This window comes from Carassius auratus, chromosome 14, assembly GCF_003368295.1.
Source record: "Carassius auratus strain Wakin chromosome 14, ASM336829v1, whole genome shotgun sequence".
Taxonomy (NCBI): domain Eukaryota; kingdom Metazoa; phylum Chordata; class Actinopteri; order Cypriniformes; family Cyprinidae; genus Carassius; species Carassius auratus.
Window position 1 is genome coordinate 30,320,315 of NC_039256.1, and position 16,943 is coordinate 30,337,257.

At 38.1% G+C, this 16,943-nt stretch overlaps 1 protein-coding gene across 1 annotated transcript in view; it reads left to right on the forward strand.

Moving 5' to 3' along the window:
• The window catches only part of slit3 (slit homolog 3 (Drosophila)), a 162,489-nt gene that overhangs the window by 116,929 nt on the left and 28,617 nt on the right, over positions 1 to 16,943 (forward strand). The window contains exons 13-19 of the mRNA XM_026281176.1: positions 169 to 312; positions 622 to 785; positions 5,349 to 5,499; positions 7,616 to 7,690; positions 8,175 to 8,318; positions 10,003 to 10,146; positions 13,788 to 13,951. Of these exons, the coding sequence (XP_026136961.1) occupies positions 169 to 312; positions 622 to 785; positions 5,349 to 5,499; positions 7,616 to 7,690; positions 8,175 to 8,318; positions 10,003 to 10,146; positions 13,788 to 13,951 (986 nt within the window). The remainder of the gene's footprint in view (positions 1 to 168; positions 313 to 621; positions 786 to 5,348; positions 5,500 to 7,615; positions 7,691 to 8,174; positions 8,319 to 10,002; positions 10,147 to 13,787; positions 13,952 to 16,943) is intronic.

Consider the following 16,943-nt stretch of genomic DNA (forward strand, 5'->3'; position numbering starts at 1 on the left):
TCAAATGGTAATTCAAATGGTAAGAGTGTGCCTATTATACGTGTAAATTAAACATAAATCTAAAAATATTTTAGATTTTGGTTTGTTTGTTTGTTAACGTATGTTTATAGTGATGTCATTACACATTAATAGTAAAATGTCTAATGAATCTTCTGTTTACTCTTCCAGACTGCTGAATGCCAACAAGATCAACTGTCTTCGCGTGAACACTTTCAAAGACCTTCAGAACCTCAACCTGCTGTCCCTATATGACAACAAGCTTCAGACCATCAGCAAAGGCCTGTTCACCCCTCTGCGTGCCATCAAAACACTGTGAGTTACACACACACACACACACACACAAACACTTCATCCTTCACACCCACACTCAGTCCAGGAGACTCCAGTCTCTAAGCAACTGTTGAGCAGGACTGCCTTCACCCCGCAATTAATTAGCAGCAAATAGACCGCAAAACAACAACATTAACAGCAGTGAGATAAATGTGAACTAAACAAATGAAAACCTTACTCTTAAATGTCATATGAATCATATTGTTATCACAGGATATTACTGTTTGATTATAAAAACTCCCTTGACTCTAATGAAGCGTTTTGATTTATCATTACGTCCGCCCACCGTAGACATCTCGCTCAGAATCCCTTCATGTGTGACTGTCATCTGAAATGGCTGGCCGACTACCTGTTCGACAATCCAATTGAGACCAGCGGAGCTCGATGCAGCCACCCGCGCCGTCTCGCCAACAAACGCATCAGCCAGGTCAAGGGCAAGAAGTTTCGCTGCACAGGTAAAGCTACACGCATGCACACTGTTTAAAGAGGACTTTTTGAGTTCATTTGAGTTATCACAATATACTACACAATGCAGCAACCTGTCCTCCAACCAATACGCTTGTATAGGTCATTTATCCAAATCCATGAAATACGACCCATCAAAGCGTATACTACAATTGCGCCCCCATCAGCAAAAGGTCGTTTTCATATTAATGTTTTGTACTCTTTTATTTGCCCTCTGGTTTGCGTTTCGTGTAGCTCAGTTAGTAGATTATTGCGTTATTCCTTGATATGTAATCATGCTATCATGGGTTCGATCCCAGGGAACAGATGTGCGCGAAAATGTATATGCTCAATAAATTATAATTTAGCATGATTTCTGTGAGGGTTAGGTTTAGGGGTGGGGTTAGGTGTGGTCATTCGAGCGAATAAGCTACCTACAGTAGTAAAATATGTAGGAAATATTGTGAGATCGGTGTAAAACGGCCACACATTGCATTTAAATAAACGTGCGTTTTGATTGGTAATGAAGTTATACGTCAATTCATGACGACAGACGCAACGCGATACTGTCATTATTTTTACGCCTGCTAGAGGGCGCTTAACTTTCAAACGTAAATATAGGTCATAATAAATGCTTGCACAAACGACCTATATGGTCATTTTTGGTGGAAAACAGGCTCCAATGCAGACATACTTTAACATTCACAGGGCTTCTTCATCAGTCCACACAGAATATGTATTCACATTAACATACAAAAACGGGTCCTTCAGAAATCAAAATATTAAGACGTTGTAACATGATTGCCCACTTTACAATTAGTATTCAACAGCTCGCTCATTTCAAATGTTGTCACAATACACTAGCGTTCTAAAGGTCACTTTAAACATTCTGCTAAATTTAAGTAAAATTGCAGCTACGTACATGTCAACTAACTCATTATTTTGCATCTGCACCAACACTCATTAAAGTATTAGTAGACTGTTAGGTTAGGGTTAGTACTGTAAGTTGACCTGCACTTGCAAAGTGACTTATAGTTAGTAGAATGTTAGTTGACATGTAGTTATTTATAGTTATTAGAATGTCTAAAGTGGACTGTCAAAGTGTTAACATTTAAAAAAATCCTATGATCTTACAATCGTCGAGTCTGCATTCATTTGATAAAAAATACATTAAAAACAGTAATATTGTCAAGAATGATTACAAATTAAAATAAGTTTTCTATTTTATGAATTTTATGCATAGTTACTCCAGTCTTCAATGTCAGATGAACCTTCAGAAATCATTCTAATATTCTGAATTCTTATCATTATTATTATTATTATTATCAGTGTTGAAAACAGCTGTGCTGCTTGTTATTTTTCTGAAAACCATGTTGTTGTTGTTTTTTTAGGATTCTTTGAAGAGTCGAATCTCAACAGAATAGCAGTTATTTGAAACTGATTTTTTTGTAACAATGTACAGACTTTTACTGTCACTTTTGATCAAATTAAAGCATCCTTGCTGAATACAAATAGTGTAATATGCAAAAGCAGTAGTGCGTCTGTTTAAATTCAATGAGTAAGTGGAAAATGGTGATGTACATTACAGTTGGTTTGTGGTCCAAGATAACATTACAAAGGGACTTACACCTTATGAAAGAGTCAGTCAAGTAAATCACACAGTGTCTTGTTGATGGCCAAGCAATTGCTGCTCACATGCTTCTTCACACTGAGACTCCTCATATTCAATGACGTTCATTTCCTTTTCCTATGTGTGAGTTTGTGTGTGGCATACTCTGGCCTGGAGCAGTTCTTCTCACACACTGCCAGGTTTCAGAGTGCTAACAGGACAATGCTGGCTGCTCTGAAGCTGAATGAAGATGCCTTGTTAGAAGATGTTTTTACGAGTCGGAGTCGGCCCCCACGCACAGCCAAGAGCCCGGGCCCCTGAGGGAACTGCTTTGGTGGGAGAAGTGCAGCCGCTGTTTGCTTTGATATTAAGCCAGAGCTTTTTCTCATTAAACTTCTGTCAGTATATCAGCACAATAATAAGAGCAGCGCCGGAGCACACATCCTGCTACTGGCCCCGAGTGTGTGTTTGCACATGAAAATCTTTGTTTTGTGTGTGTGTGTGTGTGTGTGTGTGTGCGTGTGTGTGTGTGTATGCAGGCCCATAGGCAGCTGTACGATTACCAAGGTCCAGATCTCAGTAAATTGTGCATGTTCAAAAATTGAATTTTTTCTCTGAATGACATATTTTTTGTTCTCATATGAATGTCTGCATGTGTAATTCAGTTTAGACAGTTTGAAAGAATGTCAATGCAAGAATGCACAGTCTCTATGTTGCAAGATCCAGTTATTATATGCATTTTTGGACTTTATTCCACCAAATTTGAAACCTTAGGAAGTTAATAAAGTGGGAAATTACAGTTTACGGTCAGCGAAGAATAAGTTATCTTATCTTATTGGCAACAAAAAAAAGATCATAAAATCACTAGACAAAGTTATCATCTAGATAGCAAATATTATTAATGAAAGTCATAACAGTAATATGTGTCGTTGCATGATTAATAAGCAACTGATAAAATTATCCACCCCAACCTGAAGTAAAATATTCATAAATTTTGATGCATTAAATAAGTTCACCCCTCCAAAACAGAGAAAACACCGATCACAAACAGGTACATCTCTGTCATCTCTTGTTTTAAAGTGTTAGTGTATATAATGAGTTGTATTTGGGGTAATTGTAGCACAGTGTGTGTGTGTTTGTGTGTTTGTGTGTGTGTGTGTGTGTGTGGCAGAGGGCTTTGCGCCATTCCTTTCTCCTCTGCGATGTCTTTATGTGTGTCTTTCTAGTCCCTGTCTGTCTGTCTTTTCGGGCTTGTATTCCCAGTGGGCTATTGTCCATGCTGGGACGAGGGAAAGCGGCCGGCCCGCCTGTGTGCATGGTGGCCCAGAGTTTTGGGCGGCTTCCTGGCTGCTGTGTCCTGGCTGCTCCTTCCTCCTCCTCCTCCCCGCCTCTCCGTCCCGCTCCGCTCCTCTGGTGCAGCTGTCTCTTGTGCTTGATCTAACCATGTGCCGCCGCCTACACAAGCCTCACATGGTTCCGTCAAGCACCAGGGACCGCTGGACACACTCGCACACAGCATGGCATTCTGGGATATGTGCGGTGGAAGCTCGCTTTGCCACTGTGAGGAGTGAAGGTGCCGTTCTCTAACCCGGGAACAACGGATCGCTTGTGAGGAGCTCTAGCTGTGTTCTGCATCTGCGTTTCTTCTTCTTCTTCTTTTTTTTTAAGGTTGCTCTCGTACACATTTGGCTGGAAACATCAGTGCAGCCAAACGGAGATGGTGGGAATATGATAAACAGTGGCAGGCGAGTGATGGCTGATGGGAAGCAGACTTATCGCGGGCGGCCAGAAGCTCGTGTTACGCAGAAACTGCCTGTGTTTTCCTGTCAAAACACTTCGTAGTGCCAGATCTCCAATACCTGACCTCTCGCTCACTGACGCTGTTATCTGAAAAAAAAAGAATACAGACAGTGAAGCTGTGTTCGCAAACAAGTGCCTGCGACTGTGTTTATAGGTGGAAAGAAAAAAGACATAAAACCAAAATATTCATTCTTATTTATTATGTGGGTAAATCTCATTAAAAAGATGTCCAGGTCATGTTTTGCCTCACAGTCAAGAAAAAATGTAAGAATTACTTTTTGCAGGATATTTACAGATCTTAAAAAGTAAAATTGTTGTCATATATTTTACATTTATTTTTTTATATAGATTACAAAGCCATTAACATAATTAAGCACATTTCCCCAATTTCTCATTACTGTGTTACATTTCAGACATCCTACTCTGAGATTTTTTTCCTTTTAAATCTGAACTGTATTACTTATACGGTTATTAATATTATTGTTTTTTTTATATATATATATAGCTATTAGAACATTTGCATGAAAAGTACATATTTACATTTTATATAGAAAAATAGGTAAAATTGTGTTCTGAATTTAAATGTAAAATGTTACTTGTTACTTTTTATCTAAATCCCATTATTTGAAATTTAAACAGTATTACAGCTCTATTTAATATGAATATAAATTATTTAAAAATGTCGAACTGTTCGTATTTTAAATCTTTTTACAATGATTACAATGAAGTCATTAAGCCATTATAACGTGACACTTTTACATAAATGCTTGCAGGGAGAATACAAATGTACATTTTACTTAGAAAAATAAGTAAAACTGTGTTCAAATATTTTACATATTTTTTATTTTATTTTAAGCCATTAAGACAGTTTACTTTGATATTTAATTTTCTAATTCCCATACTATTTGAAAAACACTTTTATTTAAATTAGCATACTGTATAGTCGGTACAACACAAAGCTTGATTTATAAATACCATTTATTATTGTATTTCATTTCATTTTAATGTGGAAGTGCTTCGTTGTCCTGGAAATAATGTCAAAAAGGCTTCATTTTTATGCAAATACATTTCTCATTTCTGTAGATTTGTGGATTATGACGTGTGGTTGACAGATTTTGAGCGTGATGTTGAATAAGCTGTCCGTCTCTCTGTCTGTGTTTGTCAGGGACGGAGGACTACCGCAGTCGTCTCAGCGGCGAGTGTTTCCAGGACCTGGTTTGTCCCGAGCGCTGTCGGTGTGAGGGAACGGTGGTGGACTGCTCCAACCTCAAACTCACCAAAATCCCCCCTCACCTGCCGGAGCACACCACGGACCTGTAAGGGTCACACATTTGAGCTTACAGACGCACCTAGCCACCCCATCATTGGCCATTTACAATCTCACCCCACATTTTTCCAGGGTGTCCCTCTGTCTCTGAGGCCTCGTTCCTCTGAATGTAAGGTCCTGTCCCCGGCTGAGTTGTGGTGAATGAATGTCCATTAGCCACCTAGCCTTGTTTTCCCTGGGCAGCGCTATTCAGGGTGACAGTGCGTTTGCCCTTGTGTTGGTGTGTGTAGAGGACACATCAGGGTTTTTTCAATTCGAGTCATCTGTCACACTCTCTCGTTCTCTCTCTGTCTTTCTGCGGCTCAGTGACTACAGCTTGCACCCGCTAGCGCAGGTGCTTATTTATAGCGCTCTTGCGGGAATGCTAGCATTCAGGAACCAGCACTTTATGTCTGATGTGCTTTCCCATGGCAAGCCCCGCTGGGGACGGCAGCCCTGGGGGAAGCAAGAAGACAGCCATGGTTTATTTACTAGATTCTACTTTACTAATGTTTGGAAAGTCTCTCTCAACCTTGTCTAGACCTTCTCTGCACCAGCCTGTCTCGCTCTGTTTGCAAAGGCATACTAGCGTACTGCTAACTGCTGTGCAGTATATGACTCATGCTGTCATTTGCTGGTTATAATTTCTTGTCATTTCTTGGTTATTCATTTGGTGCATTGAAGTCCTCCTGGGAAGTTCTTATAAGTTATTTTAAGTTGGGAATTGCAGTGCATTTAAATAACTTTGGTTAGAGTAAGATGCACTGTAAAAAAAATAAGAATAATAATTTTTCGAAGTTGTAAATAAAACAAAGATTGCTGGAGTAGATTTGAAAAACTCAAAAAAATCTACTACTACATTCCACTTCAAATTAAATCTGTGTGTTACTTGCTGTTTCTTTGTAAATATTAGCTATATTTGCTAGCAGTTTAAAGCAAATCTCAGTTTATTGTGGCACTGAAGTCGCAACAAGATTTTTCTTAATCTATTAAATGATTAATAAAGAATGCACACTGGGTGTGTTTTGCTTTTTTATTCAATTTATGAATGTGCTATAAATTAAATGATGTATTCTATAGTAATCGTACAGATTTATTACTTTTATATGCAAAGTAACTATTCTTAATGCTTAGATCAGTTATATCGTAAATAAAAATTAATAATCATTCCATTCATTTTCACAAATGTAACATTATAAAAGACAGGTGATTTAAATACGTAAACATGATTTTTCCAACATGACTTGAATGCACCAAGTTATTTTGGAAGATATCTTGTGTATTACATGCATAGGTTTTCAAATGATTTATTTCTGAATAAACCCCCAATTATACAGTGAAAAAAAAAGTATTTTAAATACATGTAAAATTTGATTGAAAATATTTACAATAGAATTTTGTTTCCCTTAAAATGCGTTAAATTCTGTAAAATTTGATGGACAAAAAAGTCCATTGTCTTGAGTGGAAATGCATGAATCATTTTCACACTCATGCAAAATTTCTGTTTGCATATATTCCTTTTGCAACTGGATATTTGCAGAACAATGGTAAATGTGACCGCACTTTTAGAATATTTCCAGTTGTTATTAATTTAAGATTTTCAACCAGTGTTTAAATCAGAATGAAACAGTAATTAATGTCAATTGGGTCCATATTTTATAATTTTTTTTTCTTTTCCTCCTGCCGTTCCTTCTTCCTTAAGCAGCTCCAGTTTGAATCTCCTCCATAAAGTACTATGCCTTTCCAAAATACACCATCTGTTTCCAGATTCTGTCTCCATTTTTCTGCACATTCGCCCGTCTTCCACCTCTACTCTTACTATTTGCAGAAGTATCAGAGTATGTCCTTCATGTTGTCATCACTGATGTTGAATGTGTATGAGAGTCACATACCCAGCCCTCACACCAGAGAGAGCGCTACTGATTTTTCATTACAATGACATCACAGTCCCAATTACACAGCGTCTCCCACATAAGAGACTTGAAGACTGAAACAGAGACAGAGTCTGAATGATAATCACTTCCCATCACTCCTACATGCTCCACTGAGGCTTACTAGTGCTTTATCTTATTATTATACAGTAGCTTGTGAGTCCTCTGCTTAACCGCTGTCTCTCTCTCCACCAGACGGCTGAACGACAATGAAATCTCCGTCCTTGAGGCTACAGGGGCCTTCAAGAAGCTGCCAAACCTGCGCAAGATGTACGAACGGGTTTATTTCTCTCTTTTGGTTTGACTGCTGAATGACATTGGTGTGTTTGGGAAATTCAGCTTCGCTATGGACAGCGGGACAAGAAAAGCTTCTGGAATATTCCGACCTAATAGGAAAACGCATGCAGTGATTTACCGTCAGGCGATATTTGCGGCCCACTCCAAAATTGGAAAAAGCGGTATTCACTCAGGAAGAGGACTGGTGATTTATCATGCATGAAATTGCTTGCTATCTAGCACGGTTATAAATTGGGCAGATCTAAAAGCCCGACCTTACATTTTACTGAAGCACGGTTTAAAATTAAGCGGTGAATCATCGTAAACGTGTGTTTAGGATACAACCACAACCTATTCATATGATGAAACAAAGAATTTGCATTGTACCGTTTCAACCAGTGCTTTCTGCCATTTGTCAGAGTAATAAATAGTGCATTTGAGACACATTAAAAGAAAAGCTTCAATTCTGTGTCTGCAGAAACTTAAGTAATAATAAACTCCGGGACATCCGTGAGGGGGCGTTTGACGGGGCCGAAGGCGTTTTGGAGCTGCTGTTGACCGGAAACAAGCTGCAGTCGGTCAGCGGACGGATGTTCAAGGGTTTGACCGGCCTCAAAACGCTGTAAGTATTGCCAGTTTCACGTTTAAGCTCATTGTTCAGTATTCTACGGTGATCCTGCTCATTACATTGAAGACATGCCTCTGAGCCACGTTTACATTCATATATTCACACGCTTTTTAATAGAAATGCATGAACACCAGAGACACGGCCTTGGGAATGTGCTCCAGGAACTGCTCATATAGGCTATTTTAGAAAATAAAAATTGCCTGTTCTCTGCAAAAGCTGTGATCGTCGGGTCTAATCACGATGCTGAGTGCGAGAAGCTATTCTAAGTAACTCATGGGCATAGACGTCTCCTATGCTGGCCAGCTATCGGGAACAAAGATGCTAATACAATGCTTATTCTGAAGCCTGGTGGTTAGAAAAAGCCTTGCTAAGGTCTGCTGTCACTCTAATTAGCCTAATTGGAGAGAGAGAAGTGCATAGGAGAGCAAATGAATGGAATCATGGTCCTGCAATATCGGATTTGGTGGCTTTCAAATCCCAGGAGTGTGTGTCCAAATTGAGTTTGTTCATCTCAGATCGCTGTTTGTCAGAGATTAATGCCGGATCTGCTGCTTTCGGGTTTTCAGCACGACTGACTCTGGTTTGCATTTAGCCCGTTTGTGCTGCTGAGGGCCTTTAGGAGAACCTGATTGTTTTGGGCAGCTCAGCCCTCCCCGATCGCCCCTTAACAAACTCATCTAGTCCCGTGTCACAGACAGAACATTTACATCTGTTGTTCAAATACAGCTCGTTAACCCAAACTCTACACCTACAACAAAACTGTTTTGCATTTACAGAATTAAAGAAAAATAATAGACTAGAAACTCTAGGGTTCATTTCTGTACTTATACTTAGACTCAAGTGAATGTATAATGTTTTTATATATGATTACATTCTATAAAATATGTTTTATATAAATGAATGGATTTATATAGGGTTTATGTAATAGGTCGGGTTCTTTCTAGGAGAACGCACGAAAGATATATTTGCATATCATTTTTGTGTTATATTTATAATAATGTGCAACAAGGATGTATAAATGATTTTAAAAAAGTGATAAAGACTTGTACTGTTAGAAAATATTTCAATTATAATTTAAATGTACATTAAAATAGAAAACCGTTATTTTAAGTTATAATAATAATAATATTTCACAATTTTTTTCAGGATTTTTGATTAACTGAATGCAGCCTTTGATGAGCATAAGAGACTTCTTTTAAAAGAAAGCATTCAAAATTTTACTGATCCCAAACTTTTATTTTATAATAATAATAATAATAATTGTTTTTGTTGTTTTATATATTATATTATATATATGCTCTGTTTAACTGACTTACTGGGTTAAATAAAGGTTAATGGCATTGGCAGTTTAGCAATGTTTCATTTGAATGGTCTGATACACATTAAATGCCGTCTGCTCAGATTTCCTGTAAATTATTTCACAACCATCAAATCACTGTAGACTCGTACCAGACTCCTGTCTCGATTTGTGTCTGCTCTCCTCATTTACACCAGTGTGTGTGTGTGTTTACCCACCCGCTGCATGTACGCCACATTCACAAAATACTGTTTCTGGAGTGAGGTGTTAGCAGTCGCACTGATTGAATGCATTAGATCTCATAAACGCTCCGTGAGCTGCATGCAGCTGTCGGTCAGAGTCAGACTCAATGTGATCCACCTGCCTCTGTGTTCCCGTCAGGATGCTGAGGAGCAATCAGATCAGCTGTGTGGATAACGCCACCTTCACCGGCCTGAGCTCCGTGCGCCTGCTTTCCCTCTACGATAACCGGATCTCCACTATCGCCCCGGGAGCTTTCAACACCCTGCATTCCCTCTCCACCATGTGAGTCCTCCCCCTCACACACACACACACACATTCCCTTCTGTGTCATGGGTTCACACAGTCATGCATCTATAACCAACTGGAATGCTTTGCGCAAAAAAAATTATAATTGAAAGAATTAGGCATTTTAAATCTCTGCTGCCTAATAAAACTAGTTCCTGTCTCCGTTCCAAACCCACAAATGAGTTAGTTGAAAAATTCACAAAGACGCAGGAAGTCAAACACGGTCTATCAGGTCACGCACCACCACCAATCAAGCGCCTGTTATATCTTCATATGCAAAGCGGATGAGGATGTGGTTCGAGCGAAGAATTTGTATTGTTTGCAGATGTTTTGATGTTCAAAATTATGAGGTTATGTTTTCTTGTCCTGGTTGTTTCTTGAACCTCAGAGGAGAAAATGTTGGCTTGCCCCATGGGGCAGGGTGAATTATTCAAAAATGGCTATAAAAAAGGAAAAATTGCTCTGCGGTCTAAAAATGGACTCAAAATTTTGTGCGATGATGATGATGATGCCCATAAAGAGGCAAATGTAGTGAATTAATTCTTCTGCCATTTTGTTTTAACTTTTGATTGTATGCTGTAAAAAATTGGGAACAGCTGGAGAAAACGATGTGCAATGCATTTTTAATGCAGATTAATATCTGCATAGCTTTTTGCAGGGGAGGTAAACAAAGAACTGATCAACAAAAAAATGTACTCTAGTGTGTCACAGCCCTGAGGGAAAGACAAGAAAGAGAAAGATCAACAGAGAAAGCTGAAAGAGATCTCACAGATGTTCGTAGATAAACAGATGCTGTTAAGCATTCAAAATTACTTTTGGTGGAATCATAATTTAGAAAAAAAAAATGTAAATGATGACTGCCAACACAGCAAGCCTCTGTAACCATCTGAATGATCATATCAGGCTGTATTCCTGGCACACATCACAACATGCAGCAATACACATGCTTCTCTTTTTCATTGGGTGAAAGCTCTACTTGCTGAAATATGTGAGCAGAGAGACTGTTCTGGTTTGCATGGGGTGTCATTCCTTCCGTTCTGACCGTCTAATCAAGTTTAGCATGCATAAACAACAGGAAGAATTGACACAATGAATTCATCCAATCAGTAACATATATTTTCCTTTTTTATCAAGGCGTAAACCAGCCATAAACTTCCTTTACAACCTTTTTCTAGCTTAGCACTATAGCACAGTTTATATATATTGTGTGTGTGTGTGTGTGTGTGTTGCTTAGTGTTTTGCTGTCTTTTATTGTTTTTATTTTATTTAATTTTTATTTATTTTTTTTTTTGTCATGTTTGCTTTGCTTGGCTGTCCTTTGTTTTAAAAAAATTGTTTGTGTTGTCATGTTTTGTTTGCTTTGCATTCTTAATAAAAACATGCATATTTATTTTTTTATTTAAATACAATATTGTATTCTAAAATATTATTAAATATTCTGTTCTATATTCATTTTTTATTATTTAATTAATTTCAGAAATTAATTAATGTAATTATTGGTGTGTGTGTGTGTGTGTGTGTGTGTGTGTGTGTGTGTGTGTGTGTGTGTGTGTGTGTGTGTGTGTGTGTAAAAGAGTACAAGAATGCTAAATGCATATATATAGTTTTTATATAAACATACATTTTGTAAATGTTTACACTAAAAAAAATTCAAATGTTTTTTTCCATCAAAAAAAATAATTATTAAATATTCCCTTCTATATTCTATTTTTTCCTAAATATTCTTTTTTAATAGAGTATGATAATGTATGATATGCTTATTTTCAGCTAAATTAACATATTTTGTACATTAAAAATATTATATGGAATCTGGAAAACACCTTCAATTTTATCATTCTTATGCCATAATCCGAGTTTTCCAATCAATATGTTGTGCTTTTTCTTTCAGACTCAAGCTCTCTAATTACCCAGCGGCTGACACAGCCATGTCCATTTCAGTACAGGGCAGCTAAAAATATCCAGAGAGAGAGAGAGAGAGAGGGGGATAGAGAGAGAGAAAGAGAGAGAGAGAGAGAGAGAGAGAGCAAGGCCTCTCCACCTTTTCTCTTCCCCCAGTGCAGCAGGCATGTTGGGCTCACTTCCCTCCTGTTTCTCTCTCACTCCATCATTCATCCCTCCACCTCGGCCGAAATTAGAGCGGGAGTGTGTTTCCGGTTGGAGAGTTTGGAGTGAGCAGTCAGGACAGAGGTTACTTCTGAGTCCTTGCATTTGTGATTATAAAAGTAAAAATAGCCACGTGTTTTGTCAGTTATGTTCCATTTATTAAATTTAGCAGCATAAATATTCACTCATGTCTAGTGTGTGATATCATTCCCAAAGCAAACGTCTTCCTGGCTTGTTCTCTCTCAGCCAGTGTTTCTTTGCCCTTTACAGTGTGTGGAGAAAGCGATGTAGGAATAAGTAAAGGCAAGCACATTGCAGGATGGTGTTAACATGAGCACATCCTCTTAAGCTGCGAAGCATCTATTAGCGAAGCAGCGGAAGGTCAGCACACTCGATGAATTTATCCTGGAGGCTGTAGCGCAGCAGACACTCTGTGAAAGAGTTCCTCTGTGTCTGTTTCAGTAATGCATCCCGTCTGCCGGCTCCCTGGTGGGCCTCCTACAGTCATTGCTGGTGACGCTTTCAACTCAAGGCTACACTTTTATGATTTAGGTCTGTGTGCCACCACCTGAACTTACAGAACTCAGTGAGGACGCATGAAAAATGGGCCAAATAACTTGATTCTGAAGCCTCTATTCCAGCAGTCCCTGTAGCCATTGATTGATGGATCGGTTTATACCCAAACGTGATGAAAATGTGTCTTATTCATGAGCCCTGTTTCCAGGGTTTTTTTGTTTTAGTTTTTTTAGGGTCATAGAATTTTTACTGCAAAATTGCACTTTTACATTTTACAATATTCACATTCTACCTGACCCAATAATCTGAAACTAAAACACAATGACATATGAAAAAGATTCAACTACATCATTAATAGGGGAAATAAATAAATTAATTTAAAAAAGAGAGAGAAAAATAATAATGATTTAAAATATAAAAATAATATTAATACTGCTCATAGTATAAAGGAGAAAAATAATTATACCTTCAGAATGCATATATGATATTATACATGACTTTAACAGTATGCTGCAGCGAGCAAGCAATGATACAATTAGGCATTACCTTGTTTATGGTTCAGAGGATAACACTGAGATGGAACCCAAAAATGGCAATTTACATTTTAAGAACATCGGAGACAATTTTAAAGAGAGAGTCTAAAAAATGTACAGCTTGGGCCAGAGAGGTTATAGGGTGTAGGTTTGCATTTTCTACATATGTCGAGAACGTTAGGATGTATCTTCAATAGTTTAGTCTTAGAAAGACCTCTTATTAGTTTTTAAAGCAGCTTACCATTAGTGTCTGTTTTATAACAATGTAATAACATAGCAAACGTTGCTATCGAACGCTGTCAGCACTGCAGGTCACATCGCAGTCACAATATGTAATTGTATTGCTATCTAAATGCAAATTCGGTTCTCCTGCTGGGTTAAATGGGCTGGAGTTTAATCGTTTATGTGGTAATTTAACCCTGCTGATTGCTTTCCGTTGTAATTATACAGTAATGGGGTTTGTGTTTTCTTTCTGTTTGTGTACAGTAACCTGCTGTCGAATCCCTACGTGTGTGACTGTCACTTAGCCTGGCTGGGACTGTGGCTTAAGAAGACCAGGGTGGTTAGTGGCAACCCACGCTGCCAGAAACCTGCCTTCCTGAAAGAGATCCCCATTCAGGACGTAGCCATGCCTGATTTCTCCTGCGACGGTATAACTCTCTTTTGTTCGCTTGCACTATATCTGCTGTTGATGGATCAGTAACTCAGCAAATGCCTGCATTAAAGAATGCATATTGAGAAATAAATCAGTCGTGCGTCACAGTGGTTTTAGCTCAATGAAGGAGCATGCACCTTGTCAGCCTGACCACCTTAACTTTAGGACAATCACAGATTTTGAGATTAACTTTTACCACCACTGCCAATGGCTGGTGAGTGATTTATTGTTATGAATCGTTTATATGCTATACTTTTATTACAAACATGTGATGATATATTACAAATTGTAATATTATGTTTATGATATGATTAGCATATAATATATAAATATAAAAATATGCATATATTAATATATTATTTATGTTGTCATTAATAATAATAATAATAATTTAGGGATATATATATATATATATATATATATATATATATATATATATATATATATATATATATATATATATATATATATATTTTTTTTTTTTTTTTTTATTTATTTATTTAATTATAAATTAAATTATTAATTAAAATTATATATATAATTTTTTATTATTTTTGACATTTTCTATCCTCCAATCTCTAAGTCTCCATTTATACAATGCTGTAAATAATTTATAAAATAATAGTAATATAATGATGATAAAATAATTTAGGGACATATTTATATATATTTACACACTCTATATATATATGGATTTAATTACCCAGTAAATGTTATATTGTACATATATACAGGTTTATCACCTCTTTCACAACAATTTTGAATGTGGTCCATGCAATTAGATATATAAATATATATATATATATATATATATATATATATATATATATATGCACACACATACTTTATATCAGTGGTTCCCAACCTTTTTCAACTCGCGGCCCACACAACCAAACACATGTTTGCGCGGCCCACTTCAAAAAAATTAACTGACCCCGCTATTGTTGGGTTAATAACTTAAGGGTTAAGCTAGATTTTAAACTGTATTTATTGAATAAACATGGACAAAAAAAAAAAAACTATCGCGATTTTTTTTTATCAATTTTGCAATTGTGACACACACCGATATGCTTTTACAGTCATAAATGCATTCAGGATTAATTTTAAACATATTTCCAAAAGAAAACCAATCAGAGCTTTATCAAAAAGTTGTAACATCTCTAGAACAGACATAAGTCAAAATTATCACTATAGTGAAGATGTAAAAAAATGTATAGACTTGTGGCAAAAAAAAAAAATCCTGTATACAGGGACATTTTTTTCCTTTTTGCCATGCATTGTTCATAGAGCTCATTAATTGTAGCGGTGCCTCAGGTGTTTGCAGTGTATGCGGTCAGCAGTGAGAGCGCATAAATATAACGCGAAAGCACATTAAAATAATGCACGAGTGCGAATCTCTCTGTTCGCAGCAGATTTCCTTTGCTCTGTCACAAAACCGGTCGTGCTTGCTCAGATACACGCTGCTTTGCGAGGAGAGAGTGTGCACACTTAAAACGTGTCTCCTCTCACTTAAACTGCATCCTGTTCACTAACAAATTCACTCTATGCTCATGTGTTAGACATGAATTATTTTCGCACATTTTTATTTCTAGCCTTTTACCGTAGTGAGAACGCTCTGATCCGTCAACATTGGCTCAGAAAAAAGGCGCATCACAGACAGTGTGTGAACCTGGAGTTAGGCATATGCCCAGTCTCTGTTCTCACGCTAGGCGCAATGCATTCTGATTGGATCAGATAGCATACTACGGGAGGTCAGGGCCACGGAAAACTGTGCTATAAAGCGATTTAGAAATCGCGCACGCTCAAATCGTGATTTTAGGACGTTTTCTTTTAATCGCACAGCCCTAGAATGGACTGGACCACAGGTTGAAAACCACTGCTTTATATGTTTATCTATATACTGTACATATAGACAGACAGACAGACAATCTATACTTCCATCTGTACAATGATGATTCTCTTTCATACTCTTCAACTCCTGTATGTCCACACTGGCCTGTTTATATACACTTTTGTTAGCACTGTCAGGACGCTGAGCAAGGGTTTGCAGACCTCAGCTAGTATTTGCTCTGTAGCATGTGCCATCCACACCACATCCATCTCCAGTTCCCATGAAATCACGCTGCTCAGATCAGGCCGCTGCATCTCCTCCTTCCAGACCGAGGCTCTCTCTCAGATTTCCCTGCTTCCCAGCGTCAGGGTAAATCACACACCCGTCCAGCTCCCCACAAGGCCGTTCTGAGAGGGCAGCACAAGGACAAATTCAACGCTGAGCGTGGAGGCCTCAGCATTAACTAGTTTTTATAGGGAACAACTAGTGTCCATAAAGACGGGGGGAAACAGAACCTCTCCAGACTGACATAAAGTTTAACGGAGAAAAAGAAACTGCGGTTTGGCTTCTGTCTGGCCAGGGTCCTGTGTTTCAGAAGGCCTCCCTGTCAAATTCAGGGTGTTTTGGGAAGAAACAGCTCTTTTGCTGCTTCGGGGGAATATCGTGTTAAGAGAGCCGGCTCAGCTGTAGACGGCCGAAGCACTTTGAAACAAAGAGGTTGAAAGTGAGAGAAATCGCCCATTAGTTAGAAGAAGAAGTCTGTCAGGACTCATGTCTTGTTATTCTGTTAGTTCCTAAAGCGGGGCTCCAAAAAACTCACCAGCTATTTCAGTGCCCTGCAATTACAGCTAGAGTAACAAAGTCAAACTAAATTGATTTACGGGAAGATATTTTTGGTCGTTTGAAGGAGTCCAGTCATTGTAAAACTAGCCCACAGCCCCTTTGGCTCTTCTGCGTTTGCAGACACGTCCAGATCCAGCGTTCTCCGTCCAGACTCGGTCTGCGTGTTATTGTTGGAGCATATCTCGGTCTCCATTACCTCCCATTAATGGCTTAATTCACTGTTTCTTTTTAATCTGCAGGGCAATTCAGCCTTTTACAGATAGCATCTTACAGAGCTCGGATGAAAGCAGCTCGGGAGGAGGCTACAAGTATT